The 17969-nt window shown below is 40.9% G+C and overlaps 1 protein-coding gene across 4 annotated transcripts in view; it reads left to right on the top strand.

Moving 5' to 3' along the window:
* Positions 1–17969, top strand: part of RHEB (Ras homolog, mTORC1 binding) — a 38978-nt gene that overhangs the window by 6796 nt on the left and 14213 nt on the right. For all 4 annotated transcript variants that reach the window (XR_005255775.1, XM_038127276.1, XM_038127275.1 and 1 more), the window contains exons 2-3: positions 11447–11518; positions 17807–17874. Coding sequence is in view for 3 of the 4 variants with exons in the window: in XM_038127276.1 (XP_037983204.1) it covers positions 11447–11518; positions 17807–17874 (140 nt within the window). In the remaining variant the exon portion in view is untranslated. The remainder of the gene's footprint in view (positions 1–11446; positions 11519–17806; positions 17875–17969) is intronic.

Below are 17969 nucleotides of genomic sequence, written 5' to 3'. Positions count from 1 at the left end.
GGGTAAACCTAAACCTTGTTCTAGAAGTCTTTAAATTCAGATGATGCCTTAAGTGATACGATCTGGAATTTTCTGGAAACATGTGCTAGTAAAGATGTTGCAATGGAGCAAATCCAAAGCTTCAGGAAAAGACCTCTAGGAACATGGAATCCCACCCTTAACCCAGCACTGCCAGGTCCACCACTAAACCATATCCACACACCTTTTAAATACCTCCAGGGCTGGTGGCTCACCTGGTTCCCTGGACAGCCTGTTCCAATGCTTTACAACACTTTCTGTGAAGAAATTTTTCCTATCATTTAATCTCAGTCTCTCCTGGCATAACTTTTTCTTTTGTCCTATTGATTGTTATTTGGGAGATGAAGCTGACTTCCCACTTGGCTACAGCCTGTCCAACCAGGTGAAAGGCATTCAGAAGCACTGTATTTCCTTCCTAGGTGGAAAGGCAGTGGAAACAAATCTAAACTGTGTTGCTTTTCAGCTTGGTCTTCTGTCTTTGGTAGGATACCTTTCAAAGTATCTGTTTCTTGCAAATAATGGTTGACCTCTCAGCCTGGCTGACTCCTCCTTTGGTTGTGTTTATCAGCACTTGGAGCCTGGGGTGAATCACAGCTGCTTCATTGTTGAAATGCTCTGGTTCTTCCTCAGTTTACCATAGGCATGTTGATTGCTGGGCATGTACATTTTAAGAAATGAAGGATGCTGGATGAGACAGTGGTGAATGAAGTGTTGGTGCAAACAGATGACACAGGTTCTGAAAATGCAGATTTTGGATTATGAAGCACAGTATTCCACAAGATGAAGTTAGGGCAAGCAAAAGACCAGCTTGAGCCTTGGGGACTCCTGCAAAAGGGAAGTCTGCTAGAATTTCTTAGGGGACTTCTTGTGTGAATTAGAGAACTTGAGGCTAGAACAGAAGGAAGAAATGTACAACAGTTTGATTTGAGTGGAATCATCAGGAGTTTGTGGGTAATAGCCAAAGGTCATGAGGCACAAGACTAAGTGCATGATTTCTGAAGGGCTTTTAAGGAATGAAAGATCCTGCGTGACACTTGGAGGATTAGTTCAGAGAAGTTGTGGTCTATGTTAAATAGGTATCAGCTGCAGAAATCACAATTCCCTGAGAGATTATACTTTAAACAGTGAATTTTTCTTTCAACACTGTTTTTAAATATGACACTAAAATCTCAAAGATTGAGGAGTCAGTATTTCTGGGATGGTTGTCAGTGTTGTTGGGTATTTTAGATTACAGGAACCAGAACATTGTGTGTGCCAACCCTAGTTATTTGTGTTCTGTGGGATATGGAGTGAATTTAATTTTAATTTGGGAAAATATGGAATATATAAGTGGTCCTTAGTCTGTAGATGTAAACATGTGCAAGTCTAATACAAAATTAGGATATGAAAGTGTCTCTTGACAACGTTGTCTCCAGAGTTAGTGGGATACATCTGTCTAGCTTCAACAGCTTGTCAGATTGTATTGCCAAAACTTCATTCAATATGTATGACCTCCTTTAAAGGTACTCTTGCTGTATGCAAAAGAGCTGGGATGCATAATATGTAGGAAAACTCCATGAAATCTGCCCTACAAGCTGTCAAAACAATCAAGCACTTGACATTAATGCAGTAAAGTGTATTTTGCTTCAAGGCTTGTTATTCCATCAATAACAAATTTTTGGTCTTCTGAAATCTGTTTCGAAATTAGCATTTTTTAATTAGAACTGGAAGTTTCTGCTTCGAAATGTGCATATAAACAAGCACCATGTTTCTTAGTGTACTGAAGTACCTTGTTCTTCATTGCTCTCTTGGAAATGGTGTTTGCTCTTTTTGTATGGTTTGACCCTGGTGAACAAATTCTAAAGGAAGGTGTTGGTTGTGCTGTTTCAACCTTCATATTTTGAGAATAAAACATCAAAACTCTCCATAAACCTTTTGAGGTTGCTAAACTTAAGTATAAAAATGGTTCAATTGGAAAGTAATGCAAGTTTTTTCTGAGCAATGAAGGTAGGAAGAAAAAGTTGTCTGAATGTTTCAAAATCTTGTTCCTTATACAGAGTCTATAGGAATCTTAGGGCACCTCAACCTTTTTTTCTGCTTGTGCTTCTACAACTGCACATTTTTATCACTTTTATCCCCAAGTGTGGTGGTAGGACAGAGGAGGAGCTAATGTGGAACTTGCAGAACTGATGGGTTGATGTGCAGGCAGACAAATAGAAGGTTCTGCTCTCTCCTGAAGCCTGGCCTGGCTTTAGGTTGTCTTAAGCTGTAGTTCAATACTCAGCTGCTTGTCTAAGTTGTGTGGTTGTGCTAGAGGAGCACTGGAAAGTGAAGTATCCAGCTTGTGTTTGCAAGGGCTTCCTCAGCTGCTGGAGCAGGACTGGCTGGAAGATGCTTGACTTGTGAAAAAATGGAAGAATAATTTATTTTCAAGTTGCAGGTGTCATCCTCATTTATCCTCCTGGGATACTTTCAGGGCGGTTGAGGGAGGCTGGGAGTGAGATGGCAGTGGTAAGGTTTTTTTTGATTTGTTCTGTTTTTCTTCTTCCCTACAAAGGTCAGAATTTTGTGTTGTGTTGTGACCTTTTAGTACTACATAATATGAAAACTGAGAATAGGCAAGAGTGATTCTTATCCAGAACCTCTTAATTTGAAGCACCTGTTGAGCCAACAGATGGATGTGTGCTGGTTAGGAAGGTAAGAAAGCCAGCTGGCTGTCATGGCAGGCAAGAATTTGATAGTAAGATACAACAAACAAGGGTTACCTGTTCTATCTTCTCTGCCCTGTGGCAAAATCAACTATGTCATGTCATATCTGACAGATCTTTGGCTTAAATTCCCTTAACATTTCCCAAGGTTGGGGGCTTTAGTGATTCTTCTGCTATTCTACATGGTGTTATTCTTACCCTGGAGTCTTATTTTTGCCCTGCTGTTTCACCCATGTGCATCAGGCAGAGATTTTGGTATATTATTACTTTAAACCTCCCTCACTGTCGATGGATTGTCCTCTGTGTTCAGCAGCTACTCTTGGGTAGATGGGTAAGTGTGTAAATGCAGGAGGCTTGCAGCCAGCGTTGGTGGGGAGGGGTTGATGACTAACTCCAGCTGAGTAAAGTGCAAGGCTGTGAAGATGGCATTAAACAGATTGTGGCTTTCTTCAACCCTGATAAATAGAGGAGAGGAACTTCCCTGATCAGCAGAAGTAACATGGAAGGTGCCGGTGCAGTTAATTCAGAGAAGATCTAGAGCTGAAATGGAGAAGAGACCACAGTAACAACAAAAAGCCATCAGAACCTGGTGGTTGGGAGAGAATTGTGTGGAGGAGAGAACAGTTCAGGCACATGCTGGTTTTTATGTTGGTGTGGTTGTGTATAGATCCACTGGGGTAGCACACAAGAAATAGTCAAGGCTCAACAATGAGAACATTAATCAAAACTCTCAGTGTCTACCAGTTGTGGACAGAAATGTGATGGAGTTGACCATCTGCTGGAGGAAGAAGGAGTCAGCACAACTCTTGTCAGTATCCCCAAAGACCACCTTCCCTGTTCTGTGCTAAGAGATTTTGGCGTTGCAGGGTTGGTACTGCAGTGCCTGATGCTTCATGCAGCCTTGGGGGCTTCCCCCATGTGGGAATAGCAGGTGCGTGGTGCTGTCTGCTGATGTTGGGTGCTGGTAGCAGCTGTCCATGAGTGTCAGGGTTTATGGGCCACGTGCATTGCTGGCATTGGGTTTGTCAGACCTTGGACCATCAGTGGTGACAAAAAGAGCCTGAAACATTGACTGACCACCTAGCAGTTACATGCTGCTGCAGAGTGGAGCTGTCTGTTGTTGCCAAGATCTTCTAGTGGTTATTATGCAGTTTGATTTATGTATTTTCATAATATGTTGTACAAGTAGCTTGCCCTTGGGGGCACAAATCAGTTGTATCTTCCAGCTTTTGCTGCAGTTGGTGGAGAGCTCTGTGAACTTCTGTTCAGAGTAAGGCTGAAACTTCTTAGGCAGTAGTTACAGAATGTGCATCCCATGATTTGATTGGATAATGTTACCAAGAGAGGGAATATTGCTACTACTCTCCTGTCAGGATTTTGTCAGGTACTTGCCCTCTGCCATCCTATAACAAGGAAAAGAGAAATACATCTCTTACTATTCTTGCTATTCCAGGAAGGTCCTGAAACCCTCTGGTCATATGCATTTCAGTACTACTGCCAATATGGTCTGTTCTTCACCCATTTCAGCTGCTTTTGGTATTACTTGGTCTTACAGTATGCTCAGGGTCATGTTCCTAGACTTGTGTTTTTAAATGATGCCGGGAAAGATTTAGTGGTGTTTTCAAAGACTCGGGCCTCTGCTTGGTGGTGGCTGTAAGCAGGGATTGGTGTACGGTGGCCACAGTGTTGGCAAATGTGAATCCTGTGGCTCCAGTCCTCAAGGTCCTTTTTAGGGAAGACCTGCATGCCAGTAGAACTGAGGTCTTTCATCTTGGTAATGCTTCTCTTTCTCTCTTACTGGTCTGAAAATGCAAGCGAGATTTGTGGAAGGAAGAGTTCATTCTGTTTCCTAACAGAACTTGAAAGTTTTTAACAGGCCGTGTCTGTGCAGAGGGTGGAGAGCTGGTGCTGTGACTGCAGCTGGAGGGATCCACTTGAAGAAAGAATGGCAATTTACATTGTACATCCCAGAAATCTTTAGCTGCAAGAAAGAAGTGACTGCAATTTGAAAGTTTGATCCCTTGTGTGGAAACTAAAACCTTGAAGATAGAAAAGGGGAATGCATAGAATGTATTAGAGCAAGAGAGATGTGTTATTTCTCATGACATAGCATTTAAAACTGATTTAATGATGATACAATGGCAGTTCCTGAAAGGATCTTTCAAAGACATTTCATTTCATGTTGTACATACCCAATGATCCAAGGAAAGGTCAAGTTTATTCAAACACCTAATGAGCTGCTTGAAGTATGTGTATAGGGAGAAAGGACTTGGATTCTGCCCAGCAGTAGAAGTTGAATTTTGCCCCTTTGGAGAGGAAGTCAGTACAAATTTCAGGCTCTTTACCTTTAGGTGTGTCATAAACTGCAATGTTAGGGTCTGATCTTTAAGCTTAATAAACTTCCCTTTAGGAGTTGTTAGGGTTTAACCCATTGGGCAGCTGAACACCACACAGCCATTCATTCAGTCCCCAGAGTGGGACTGGGGATGCAGTTGGGGAAAAAGATAAAATGGAATTGGGAAAAAGACAGTTTAATAGGACAGAAAAGGAAAGGGAAATGATAGTAATGGTAAAAAAATATACAAGTGTTGCACAACGCAGTTGCTCACTGCCCACCTACCAATGCCATTGAATTTCTGCTGCCACCTGAAATATTTTAAGCCTTGTGCTGTGGGAAGGTGCTGCAGGGATGCACAGTTTCTGCAGAAAGCCTGAAGGGAATACAGAGGATGGTATTTATCTGAGAAATACAGGTTGACTGTCTGGAGTAGGAGCATCTGAACTTCCTTTGCATTTAAGGAACAACAGGATGCAGCTCTCTGACCTGTTTAAAGCATCTTTGATGCAGCCAGGTATGCATGCATTCCATGGCCTGGTGAGGTATATGCCACGGAGGTTGTTGTTTTGGGGTTTTTTTTGAAGCTTTGTAACACCTTTTCCCATCTTTGACAGCTGACAGTAAACACATGGAATTAAAATTCATGCAACTTATTAAAAGGGAAACAGGAGGAAAGCTGCAGCCTGGTGCTTTCCTGCCAGCAAGGGTAACAAGCACAGAGGTAACTGAACTGTGTGCTAAAATAACTAAAATATTTCTTTTGACAGTCCTTTGCTGTAGTTTCTGACTTTATTGGAGACAAAATGGGCTGCCTGGAAGCATAAGCCATTGCAGGAATGCAATGGAATTTTTCTTTACATACTTGCTTGGACATGTAATACATTGCAACACAGTTTAAGTGAGCATTGAGGGATGAGCACTGCTGTGGGATGGAACAAACCTGCTGCTAAATATCAGGGAATAAAGCACATGCTCTCTTCTTGCTTTCTTTACAGGAAATATGATCTAGATAGCATTAGGACTCTTGGCTTGTGTTCAGAAGGCTCATTGCTGCCGACCTAGCAAAGGCCTGCAAGTACTCCTGTGAGTGTGACCGATTGCTTTGAAATCTGAAGAAAATAAAGGAAGCCATGTGGCTTTGTTTCTAAATGACTACTCTCAGATTTCCTCTGGCTTGCAGAGGAATACCTTTGATAAACCTCAAGAAGATTGTGCAATGCAGATGGAAGGGAAACAAGCATCTCCCAGCAGGCTCATGCTCTTGGGTGTTACAGACCATCATGTGAAACTCCTCCTTTACAGCAGAAGTAGTTCTTGCTACAAAACCTTGCCTTAGACTTCAAATGTATTTCCTTATATGCTAATAAAAAAAAAAAAATAGAGCAGGAGAAGGCAGGGAACAGTTGTAGCAACAAGATAGAGTGCCAAAGAAGTTAAAGAACTTTGGTTGTCCTGAAAAGCTGATCTGTTCTTTGGTTTGTCATAAAGGGTTCTGCAGTGTTTGAAGCTCCTTATCACGTTACCAAAAGATGTGTCACTGATGTCCTCCAACTTTCACTCCCTCAGAATTACAACCTTTAGTCTGTCCTCCAGAAAGCTCAGAGAGCATGTTAAGAGAGGAGTGCCACCACTCTCTTTTACAAATCAAGCACGAGTATCATGAGCAAGTGCAGGAATTGAGCTCTTTGCGGGAACTGAGGAAGAGTTTTGTCTCTAAGCATCAGAAAATATTTTTCTAATCCTGTTTCTGTAATGCTGACATCACGAGGAAATCACTACAAAAACATATAAAACTACAGCTCAATGTAGATGCTTATATAATTCCTCACGATTAAAAGTCTAATAGTAGAATTTAGTTACATCTGAGTAAAACACAAATTACTCATTGTATTGTTGTCTCCATAGATTTAGAAACAGAATTCTTTATTGACGCAGACGTATCATTTTTATAGTCATTAGACTAATTCACCAAGTACAAAGCACCAATCAGCAAAACAGGAACTACGCAGCCATAATTAGTACCTGGGGGGGTATCTTAATTAACTATAGTAAGTTGCTAACGATGTGGCCTGAGATGAATGATGAGCTAGTGATGGGTTCTGAGATAGATCCTCTCACAAGATTGCAGACTTTGTCAGAGAGGGATGCTGTAATCCTCTTTGCTGCCCAGTCAACCTCCATTGGCTCCAGGAAGTCGTTCAGTCCCACTCTGTGCTCTAAGGATGGATAATCTGCGCTATGGAAATGCCAGTGTCTCCATTTTTTGCATCTTGGTGTTGTGAATTAAAGAAGATCCCATCATTCAAATTAAATCAAGTGTATCTTTTGGTATGAGAACTTCATCTTTGTGCAGCGTAATAAGTTGAGTGTGCAGCCAGACTTACCTAATTTGATGTGACTGACAACATTTCATTATGAAATTTGTTGAGTGCTTTTTGTGACAAAGCCTAAAGTAGTTTGTTCTGTAGGCAAGACTGGGTAGACCTAAGAAGAGTCTAAGGAGACTAACTAGGTAAGTCTAGTTACTAAATTGGTGAAGAGACTAGCTTAGGTAAAGTGATGTGCTTGTGGTAGATGAGATGCTGGCAGCTGTTAATTAGATTATGCAAACTACATAACCATGCATTTCAATAGCAGAAGATGGGTTAAAGAAACTGCATCTACACTGCCAACAGAACTGCAGCCCTTCAGTAGTTGTTGTTCTTGAGCAGGACAAACTGTTTACTGATGGCTGTGTGGGCAGTTGCAAGGATTAAGAAACCCTTCCTGTTGAGATAAGCTGCACTGTGCTGCCCGTGGCCGTGGGCAGCTGTGCAGCCCTGCTTGCACAATGCCCTGCTTGTGGAGCTGTTGTTTGACTTACTCTCTGCCTGGTTGCATCATTTTTGTCTCCTGGTTTTGGAGAGAAGCTGGCTGTCGATGAGAGTTTAATCTGGGCTTTCCTTTGCCTGCTGCAGGGAGAACAGGGTGTGAGATGGGGACAGCAGGCAGGTGGTGGTGCACAGAAGAGGGGCATGACCTCTTTGGGGAGGCCAGCTGTCCCTGAGCCCACCCAGGCTCTGTTACTCATCTGCTTGGTAAAATGCCTAGTGTTGTAAAGCTTGAATTTTAAGGCTAGATTATAAATACCACAGTTCTTGTCCAAGTAGTAAAAGGATGAGTAAAACACAATTTGGCAATTGTTTTGCCTTGACATTGCAGTGGCGTTTGAAACTGATGTGCTATGATTGCACTAGTCAGAGTGTTTATGGGATGTTCTGCTTTATGGTGCAAGTGGTCTAGTGTATGAACAGAAACACGACAGCTTTAGTTTTTGAAACTGGCTTTCTGTCTGAAAATCTGCTCCTGTTCTGTTTTGACAGTGGAAAACTCTTTTCTTTACCACTCTCACATAATACCATAAATAATGAATTGTGTATGCAAATACACTTTGGGTACTTCTGGACAATTTGAGCTGAGTTTTTAGTTACCTGGGACTTGTATTCTAAACACTCATGAATCCCATTTCTTGCAGCCCTTCCCTTCTGTGCCATTCCTTCAGGGAGGGGGAGAGTCAGTAAACTTGGAGGATTTTGCTTACAACTCTGCTGTGGAGTACCTGGTGCTTTGAGTTACTGTAGCAAGGCTCTGCACCCATCCTCCAGCCTTGCTTCAGCTCATATCACTTCTCCTTTTGGTCTCAGTGGATGTTTATTTTCCTGAAACTCAAATACAGTGGATATGTTGAATTTACCAGTATGGAGGATGCTACAAGGAGAAGCTTTGCAAACTGCAAAAACGTGCGGCTGCGTTCCAAATGAGGATACATTAGAGCTGAGCCTCTTTGAGGTGTGCACCCTTGAGTAATCAGCTAATCAAGCCTTTGCTGCTGGTGTCAGGCTCCCTGGTGCTGCTGAGGCTGACGTGCCCGTGGTGTCTGCACATGCACACAGCCGTGTCTTCCCCGCTGTGCCCCGAGATGGAGCTGGCACATTGGCAGGTGCGGTTGTGTGCGGTCCCTTGGCCTCATGGACGTTGAGTTTGTGTTGCAATCCTTACTGAAAGCCTTGCCTGATCTTTCTGAGGCAAGAGCAGATAGGAGCTAAATTGTCAGCTTGATTTTCCGCTCTGTCTATGAGCATAGGTCAAAGACCTGGAATAAAACCTGTGGGACAAAGTTCAAGCCAAGCTGTTGGTCACGGGGTTCTGCCTCCTGCTTGCTCATGGGCTGAGACCCAGGGTGTTAATGACTGAGGGTTTAGATTTCTCATGTCCATAGAAGCCGTGGTTTATTGGGATACAGTTGCCTGCTCTTCCCTGAGGGGGCAGGTGCTGAATCCCAGACTGGAGAGTTTCCCTGTGCCTCATGGAAGAAAACAGGCTTGCTCTCGTGATCATGAACACATCATTACTGGAAGGCTTGTTATAAAGCTTGGAGGAATTTAGGAGAGTGTTGGAACACTGGTTTTATCTGTTTCCTCTTCTGTCACTGTTAGGAGGAAAGCAGTAATTAATACAGCTGGGTGTGAAATGCAGCATTTTCTGTTGGCTCTGACTTCTTTCTGCTATTCAGTTTCCAGGCTTAGCACAGACAGACGGCAGCAGTCAAGTCTTTCAGTTACTTCAGAATCCTTCTTAGGAGGAAAAAAGTTCAGTTATGATCTCTATTGAATTTAGCTCTCTTACCTTGAAGATCTAACAGCCTAATATAGGGGTAGTTAACCTTTTTTTTTAATTGGAGTGCTTAATGTGCTGGTATTGGCAAAGAATCTGGGAGCATGAACTCTGGGTAGCAACTTCATAAGTTTATAGCTAAAGGAGAAATAGCTTGACAGTTTGCTCACTTTATAAATGGTGTCCAAAATACACAGTTTCAAGAAAGTTCCTGGGAGGCACAGTTTCAATCCTTAATCTGACTTTATTAGGATGATTTGGGAGTGGAGTGTGTGTGCCTTGCTGGAGCAACAGTTTAAAGTGAAATGTCCTCTGTCAACTCATGCATTGTGAGCATGACACCTTTGACCAGGAAATGGTATCTTAAGAACTTGATGTTAGAGAAAGCAACTCGATAAATCTTGGGGATGGTTGGTCTTTGTGGGGTTTGTCTGGAAATTTTTTTAGCATTGTTTCTTGAATAGATTGTCATGATTGATAGGAGACAGAAAAAGGGTAAGCATGGCAGAGAATGGAAGACTGTTTTTTTTAATATCTTTTGAAGGAGATATTAAAAGGAAAGAACTTAGGAAAGAAAGGAAATTAAAAGAAAAGAGCTTAGGAAAGAACATTTTGAGTTCTGGAAGTGGGCAGTTCTTTACCCAAAGCAATTTATTCTTTTAAACAATGATACTGTATATTTTCACCACAGTGTTGGTTACTTAAGAGGTCATTGAGAGATTTCCACTGAGTCAGGTGGTTTTGAGTCAAAATTTTAATTTGAGGTTATATTTGTTTGTGCTTCTTGACAATGAAAAGAGTATAAAGGAGCATGAAGAGTGTGCTCGTGTCCAAAAGCAGCTAATGCACTTGGCAATCTCTGTAAGAGGGTATTTGTCCAGTAAACATAATGTAATAGGATCTAGGAGATTCCCAAATGTAGATGATGTGCTGTAATGGAAATAGTGTTAAGGCTTCAGTAATGCTTTGAGAAGTCTTCAGTTGCAGAGCTTTAAAGGTGCTTTCTATGGTCAATGTATGTGATTCACCATCTTATAAAATATTTCAGGACTAAATGAGTTCTCATTTTTTCAGTCTGCTACGAAGTTCAATGCTTTGCATTACTCTTTAAGTGAAATGGGGAATGTTGTCTTCTAAAGTAGCAGTTAAATGGCTTTAAAGAAAAATCCAATTACGCCACTTCAGTCACTGCTTAAAATACAGCATCCACTGGCCTGTTGTGGTGTGTCAGTAGGAGGATTAACAGGAGAGTATATTGGTCTCAGGAATTTTGAAATCATCCTTTTGTCATGGGAAATCTGTCCAGTCTCCTAGTAAAACCAAATTTGGCTAATTCGATCCAAGTTTTCTCTGTGGTTACTGAAAATTATTTTGAATTTTACTTGCTTCTTGACAGAAAAACGTTCCAAGTATATCAGTTTGTTAAATTTAGTTCTATGAGGATCATGCACTGCTGCTTTAGGTTTCTTTTAAACTGGAGGAGTCATTTAAATTATGCCCTGTTAAAACAAAAGCAGAACACATGCTGAATAGCTTTTGCACTGCTTTTTATATGTTCAGGAGACCCAGTTACTAGAAATAGGCACTTAAATTAAAAATAGGTCAGTTGTCATGTATAGATAATTTAAATGAACCACACAGAGCTCATATTGGATAGATAGAAAATTGGTGTATCTACTAGAAAGCAGTGAAGTGATAACAACCAGATGACTTTGTTTCATTCCAGATTTTTCTTTCCTTTGCTTTACAGGAAAATCTTCACTGACGATCCAGTTTGTGGAAGGACAGTTTGTTGATTCATATGATCCAACCATAGAGAACAGTAAGTAAATAACTGCCAAGCTCCTCTTCTGTACCAAGCCAACTTGTATCAGAAGCCATTGGGGTTATATGTATTACTTATGTGGGTATTTACATATTAACATTAAAGTCCACTAATTACCACAGAAGTTTTATTATTCTTTTGAACCAATGCTACCTTGTTGCAGCATGGAAATCACTGTGTGCCTGTTTCTCCAAACAGCTGTACTTTTAACATTAAATGAAGAGACACATCATGAATCTGGCTAAAATGCACCTCTTTGTATTTTATGTGTGTTGTTGAGCATCCGTTTCCCCTAATGTACTTGTGGCACTTTAAATTCCTTACGTCACACTGTATGAAAATGTGCCACCAAATACAAATATTCCAGAGTCTCACGTAAGGTCAGTATATCCAGAAAGCCAGCAGTACCCATCAGGATTAAACCACTTAGAAGGTAGGCTGTGTGTCTATGATAGCATGATAATCTTTTCAATTCCTCCTTTCCAGCAGCTGGATAACAAGGCTGCTACATAATCAGCTTGCTACAAATACTGGGTATTTGACTTCTCAAGTGGTTTTTTTTCCTCTTAGCAGTTCTTTTAAAAATAATTTTAGTACCTTTGTGAGTAGCTGGCAGAGAAGGTGAGTAGACAGTAATGCTAAAAATGCTGCCAAGAGGAAAAAGTCATTTCAGAGGTTACCTGGCATTCATTACAATCCAGCCACCTCTTTGTGAGCTAGCAGTGGCCATAAAGTACTTGAACAACTGCAGTGTTGGGCTGAGTAACTTGATCATGTTGGCTTACTTTAGTCATGTGGCAAATAAAAGTGGTTTCATGATCATAACCCTGGGGTTCTTGTATTTTAATGACTTCTGAAAATAGTGGTGTAGCACACGTTTTTAGTGTTTTGAACTTCTGCAATAGGATGTTAAACCTATGTGATACTCCTGAAGTTTGAATGAAGCAATCAGCAGAACAAGATTTATATATATATTTATATATATATGTGGTATAAAATTACAAATTAGTAGCTATCAGGATAATTTACTTGGGGTTATTTTATTGTTTATAACTAAAATTCAAATGCTGCCTTTTGAAAAACTCAAAATTTGCTTTAGCAAGTCAGAGTGGATAATTTGGCCCTTGGTCTGAATGTTAGTTCTTATATAGATATTAATACTAACACTTTCCATCATCCTTTTTTACTTTGTTTGAATTATAAGTCAGGTATGTCTTGAATTAAAGCTGCTAGCAAAATACTGGGGTTTAAGTTTCTATGTTTATAATCTTAATTCATTTGGGGCAGGTTATTTTTCACTGTCTGTGCCATATAAATGCAAATTATTTAAAGTAATCTTTTAGTTTTATGTAGCTGCATGTGAATGAATAAAGACTGAGAGACACGGAGACAAAGTCTCTACAAAATACTGAATCTGTGCCTTGCTTTAGGATTTTGACACATTGGTACAAGATTTGTCTTGTTTCATGCTTCACCTGTTGTCTGTAGCTGCTGTTTGTAACTCTGTAGTTGCGTGTCTCACAACTTCAGCATTTCTGAACTATACAAAAATACCCTGTCGATGAATTTTGCTCTTATTTGACTCTCCTAGTCTGCACTGTTTGCTTGATCCGAATTCTAAGAATTGAGCATATCCTGGCCATGAAGACTTGTTGGGAGGGGGCATCTTGAAAAGCCTTAACCTTTCACTTGGTTTCTTTCTTGTTTGGAAAATGAACATTATTCATTTGGTGTAAGTCTTGTGATCTGTGGCATGGCTGGAGGAATTTGCTTTCTGAAAGGTAGAGAATTAAAAGGGTCCTTCTGATATCAGAAAACTTTGCTGGGAAGTAAAGGTTAAAAAGATAAAAGTTATGTCCTGGGGCTCAAAACAGTGGGAAAACTGTCCCATCTTTAAGCCCCAGAAGGCCTGATAATGTCTTAAAAATGCTTCTGTGTAGAACAGACAAGAGAACACATTGTAATTTAACACTAACATTTAAAACTTATTGAAAATGTTTTTAAGACATACGTGAAATTAGTTTTAATGGGTTATGTAAAAAATAATTCTTTTGACTTAGAATGGAATACATTAGGGTTTTTTCCTAAATAGAAATCTTTCTTCAGTGAAGTCTTTGGACACTCCCATCTGTGTTTCTGATTCTGTGTAGGGTTATAAGATGCAAAGTCCATGAGCAACTCTTAGACTTTTCCTAGTTTGTGATTTCACATTTGGCAGACGGTGTTGGCAAAAAGGGTTGAAAAGTCCAGGTTCTTATACTCGGGACAGTTTTGGAGAATGTTGGGTTTTTCCAGGGCAGTATAATAAACTGCAAAACCTTTTCAGTTTCATCTGGTGGTTGGGTCTACACATGTAACAAAACTTGGACAAGAAAAGCATACATAGGAAAGGATAGTCCAGCCTATGTGATTTCTGTTTTGTCTCCAGGGAATTGTTGTTGATAATTTGTTACAGCATTCTACCAGCAGTGAGGAAAGGGTAGAAAGCTGCAGTACTGCTGGTAATGCAATCTTTATAATTTTTGTCCTCAAATAATAAAACTTGCACAAAATGTTGACTGCAAAGCTCAATTGTATGTAAGGCAAGCTGTAATCAAGCTCTTACAGGAACAAGTTGTGGCATTCATAAGCCTTGAACAATAGGAGTAAGACCTAATACTGTAGAAAAACCAGGTTCTAAGTGTGAAAATCTCTGCCTTTGGAAGTGATAAAAGGAAAAATAAGGTGCATCAGATTTTCTTTATTGTTTGTGAAGGTTAGGACAGCTTCACTGCTACATTTTCCTTTGCTTATATTACATTAGCACCAGAAAAGTTAATTTATTTCTGTTAAGGGGCATGTTGAATTCTGCTCCTTCTACCAGACTTGTGTGTCAGGAAGAGTAACTTGTATCCTTTTGTGGTAGCAGTGGAGGTGAGAAATAATTGCTTCAGGAAGAGACTTTCCCTGTGTGAATATCCCAACAGGAGTGACATCTCAATGGGTGGCTGTTCTTGAGACAGCCAGATTGAGAAACGAGTGGAACTGCCACTTGCAGGAATGTTGGAAAGAGAAGAAAGGTCCTTGGAGAGCAGCAGTGTGTGCAGGGAGTCTGTGTGGACACTGGGCTGGATGGAGCTCTGCAGGCAGATCAGCTCTGAACTAAGACCAGTGCAAATTAAAATGCAACAATTTCACAGGAATGAAAACTAGAACCTGAATTTGAAACTCAAATAAGTCAGAAGGATCAGGTAATGAAGATGTGCACGTAACTCCACCCACATCATCTTTGCAGGGATGTCTTGTGTGGCAAGTAAGATGACTTGAGTGCCCAGCTCTCAAATGTGTCTTCCAAAGCCTGCCAGGCTGCTTTTTTGATTTTTGTTGCAGTTTTAGAGGGCCTTCTAGCACTGTTTCACAGCTCTGTGCTCTTCCTTTCTCCCCTAAATGGCCTCACTAGCTCCCTTAGGAAAGGAACATCTTCCCCCATGCTTCCTGCCTCTATCCCATGTTTTTTTATACAAATGTGAATAGAAGCATATTAGAAAAGGGCAGAGGGCTGGAGGGTCCCTACTAGTGGAGGGGCACCTGTAGTTTAGATGAGTCTGACAGAATCTTCTGCACAGTCCTTTGGCAGCTGCACTGGGAGGGTGAACTGTGCTTCTCTGGAGCTGCTGGTGAGCAGCTTTCTAAGGGGTGCAAGTGAGGCTTCTGAGGAAAACTAAAAATAGCTCTCTTGCATCACACATCTCAGTGTTGTGAAAGGTGTCCTGGTAGATTAGTGGCAGGCATTGACTTTGGAATGCAGGCAAGTAGAAGGAGATGCAGGAGGTGGTAACCAAGGAAAGCTTGTGAGGTGATTGTATTTAGCTACCATATTTAACCATATTGTGGCAATAATGTTACAGCACTCTTGTACCTTCCTTCAGTATCACTGTTGATCTAAAGTGATCTTTGCCTGTTACTGTTGAATTTTTCTTTTTTTTTTAGCATAATGGCTTGTTTCCACAGCAGCTGTCATGGAGTTGCACATGCAAATAATTTTATTCATGCTCATCTAATTGTAATGTACTTCATCTTCAGGTAGCAGTGATCACTGGAGTTGTGTTGCAAGGTGAAAGAATGTCCTGCTCCAAAATCCCTGTTCCACTTGATGAGCAGTGTTTTTGGAGATGCTCACATTATGATTTAATGTCAGGTCAAGTCTGCTGAAAAGTGTCCTTGGCCTACCAGGAAGAGCCAAACTGTGCAGGGATTGTATTGTGCACAAGCACAGCAGAAGTCCTAGGATGGTGGGTGATGGAATTGGAAGTGAATACTTTGGCTGGATCAAGGGGACCAGGTTTTTAACAAAATTAAATTCTTAACTAGGAATGGTTTTAAAAAGCTTCAGCAAAGCAATGGAAGTCATTAGTTGTGACTTCATCAAAGCAGATTTGTCTTCACACAGTGGGCTGTGCTTAGTGCTGCAAGGCTCTGCACTGTACTAACAGCTCTCCTCACCAGGCTGTGCTGACTCCTTCACTGTTTCCCTTCTCCTGTCTCTGTCACACTGTGCTTTCAGTAATGATGATGATGACATCATTGCTGTGTCTCCTCTAGGCTTCTAGAATAGTCTGAAAAAACTGCAGCCTGTCCTTTTTAAATATTAATTTCATGATGCCCTTGAAGTTAATTTGACTGCAGATGCTTTGATGTGTATGTGAAGTGTCAAGAGACTGGAGAGGCTGTTACTTGCACACCTGTAAAGGCAGTGTGTCTCCAGAGCAGTCTGTTTTCCCTCTGACTCCAAGCAGTGATACTGTATGGAGCAATGCTGCCTCAGTTTGTCTCCATCACAGCATTCATCCAAGGCAAAGAGCCATTGTGGATCTGTGTTTCATAACCTAAAACTTTTAGCTATTTGCAGCAATAACAGCAGCATCTAGACTGATTTGAGGGCAGCACATGTGCTAAAGCAGCTTTCTTAGGGGATAACCAGGGTAAGGCAGGAGCTCTCTTAGAGGCTCCATTTCAAATGTCATTTGCTGATTTTGTAATGGAAACTATAGGTACACTTTACACTGTTGATTTAGACATTGTTAGGTTGGATTTGCTGTTTGAATTGCTCCTTTTTTTTGAGGATTGGATTTATGAGGTGGGTTGAAACCTCCAGTTTCAGCTATTTCAGCCCACTTATTCAAAATAATGCTCACATTGTGGGGACTTGACAGAGTGACAAGCTTGGGCTGGGAGGAGGAAAGTTGTCCAACTCCATCTACTTGAGGCGTGGGCAGGGACTGCACAGCGGGGTCAGGAACGTTCAGCTGTGCAGTTTTGGGAAGCTGTTGGCCACCTCAGCTCGCCTAAGTGACCTGTTCCTCTGACTCTGTTTCCCTGCTCATCACTGCAGTGGCAAATGAGGTTTCTGAGGACTGCTAGTAGTTGAGAAAACTACCCCAACCAGAGGATAACACAGACTTTACTCAGTGTGTCAGTAATGTCCAGCACTGATATCTGGAGTGGGTCTCAAAGGCCACATGAGACTTCCAGAGCCAGGTTTGTGTGCTCTGGTTGGGACATTATTCCTGCAGGAGCTGTGACACTGTTTGCTTTTGCAGTTGCATAACACAAACACTGGGTGAGATTCCTCGGCTCACAGCGCGTTGGCATTTCATGACTCTGAGGAAGAGCAGCAATTCTCATCACTTTTAGGGACTGAATGTACTTCGTGACTGGGGACTGCATAGGCTGGTAGCTGAAGCAAATGTGAAAGCAACATGGTGAACTTAGCTAATTGTCATCATTTGAGTTTAATATAATCATAAGTTTTGTGCGTTTTAGCCTCCAAAAATTTTTCCTTTTTTCAATCCAGATCACTTCATGGTATTTACATTTAGTAAATTGATCTTGCTAAATTGTTTGGAAACCAAGGAGAAGACCCTATAATAAGTTCAAACTTAGTTTTAGTGCCAGTTGAATTCAAGTGTCTTGTGTTACCACAAATTACAATTGTCTGGATCTTGTAGAAATGTGTGTAAATCCCCCTTTTTATTCCTCTTATTCCCTCTTTTTATTTAAGAGAGCAAAGAAGAAGCTGCTGCAACCACTGTGACAATCATTTGAAATATTAAATTCAATTTCTGAGTTTTGCTACCTGCAATAGACTAGTTATAAGTACAGTATCTGATTAGCCTTTTATTGCTACTTAAAAACCTGGAACTGGAGTTCTTTTCTTCGTGCCTTGGCTGATGATAGCACAGATGAGTGACTTCTGATCTCTTCCTTGTGTGTGATTCTGACCTGTTTATGTTTTTCTTGTTCTAGCTTTTACAAAACTGATCACAGTAAATGGCCAAGAATATCATCTTCAGCTGGTTGACACTGCTGGCCAGGTAAGTTAGCTTTCTTTGAATCTTTATTCTAAGTTATTCTGTTTCTTCTAACAACAGGTATTGATATTCCTGTTGAGCTAAGTTGGTAGTGACTG

This window comes from Motacilla alba, chromosome 2 (genome assembly GCF_015832195.1).
Source record: "Motacilla alba alba isolate MOTALB_02 chromosome 2, Motacilla_alba_V1.0_pri, whole genome shotgun sequence".
Lineage (NCBI taxonomy): Eukaryota > Metazoa > Chordata > Aves > Passeriformes > Motacillidae > Motacilla > Motacilla alba.
The sequence above is the reverse complement of the archived record's forward strand: the minus strand, read 5'-3'. Positions and strand labels throughout refer to the sequence as shown.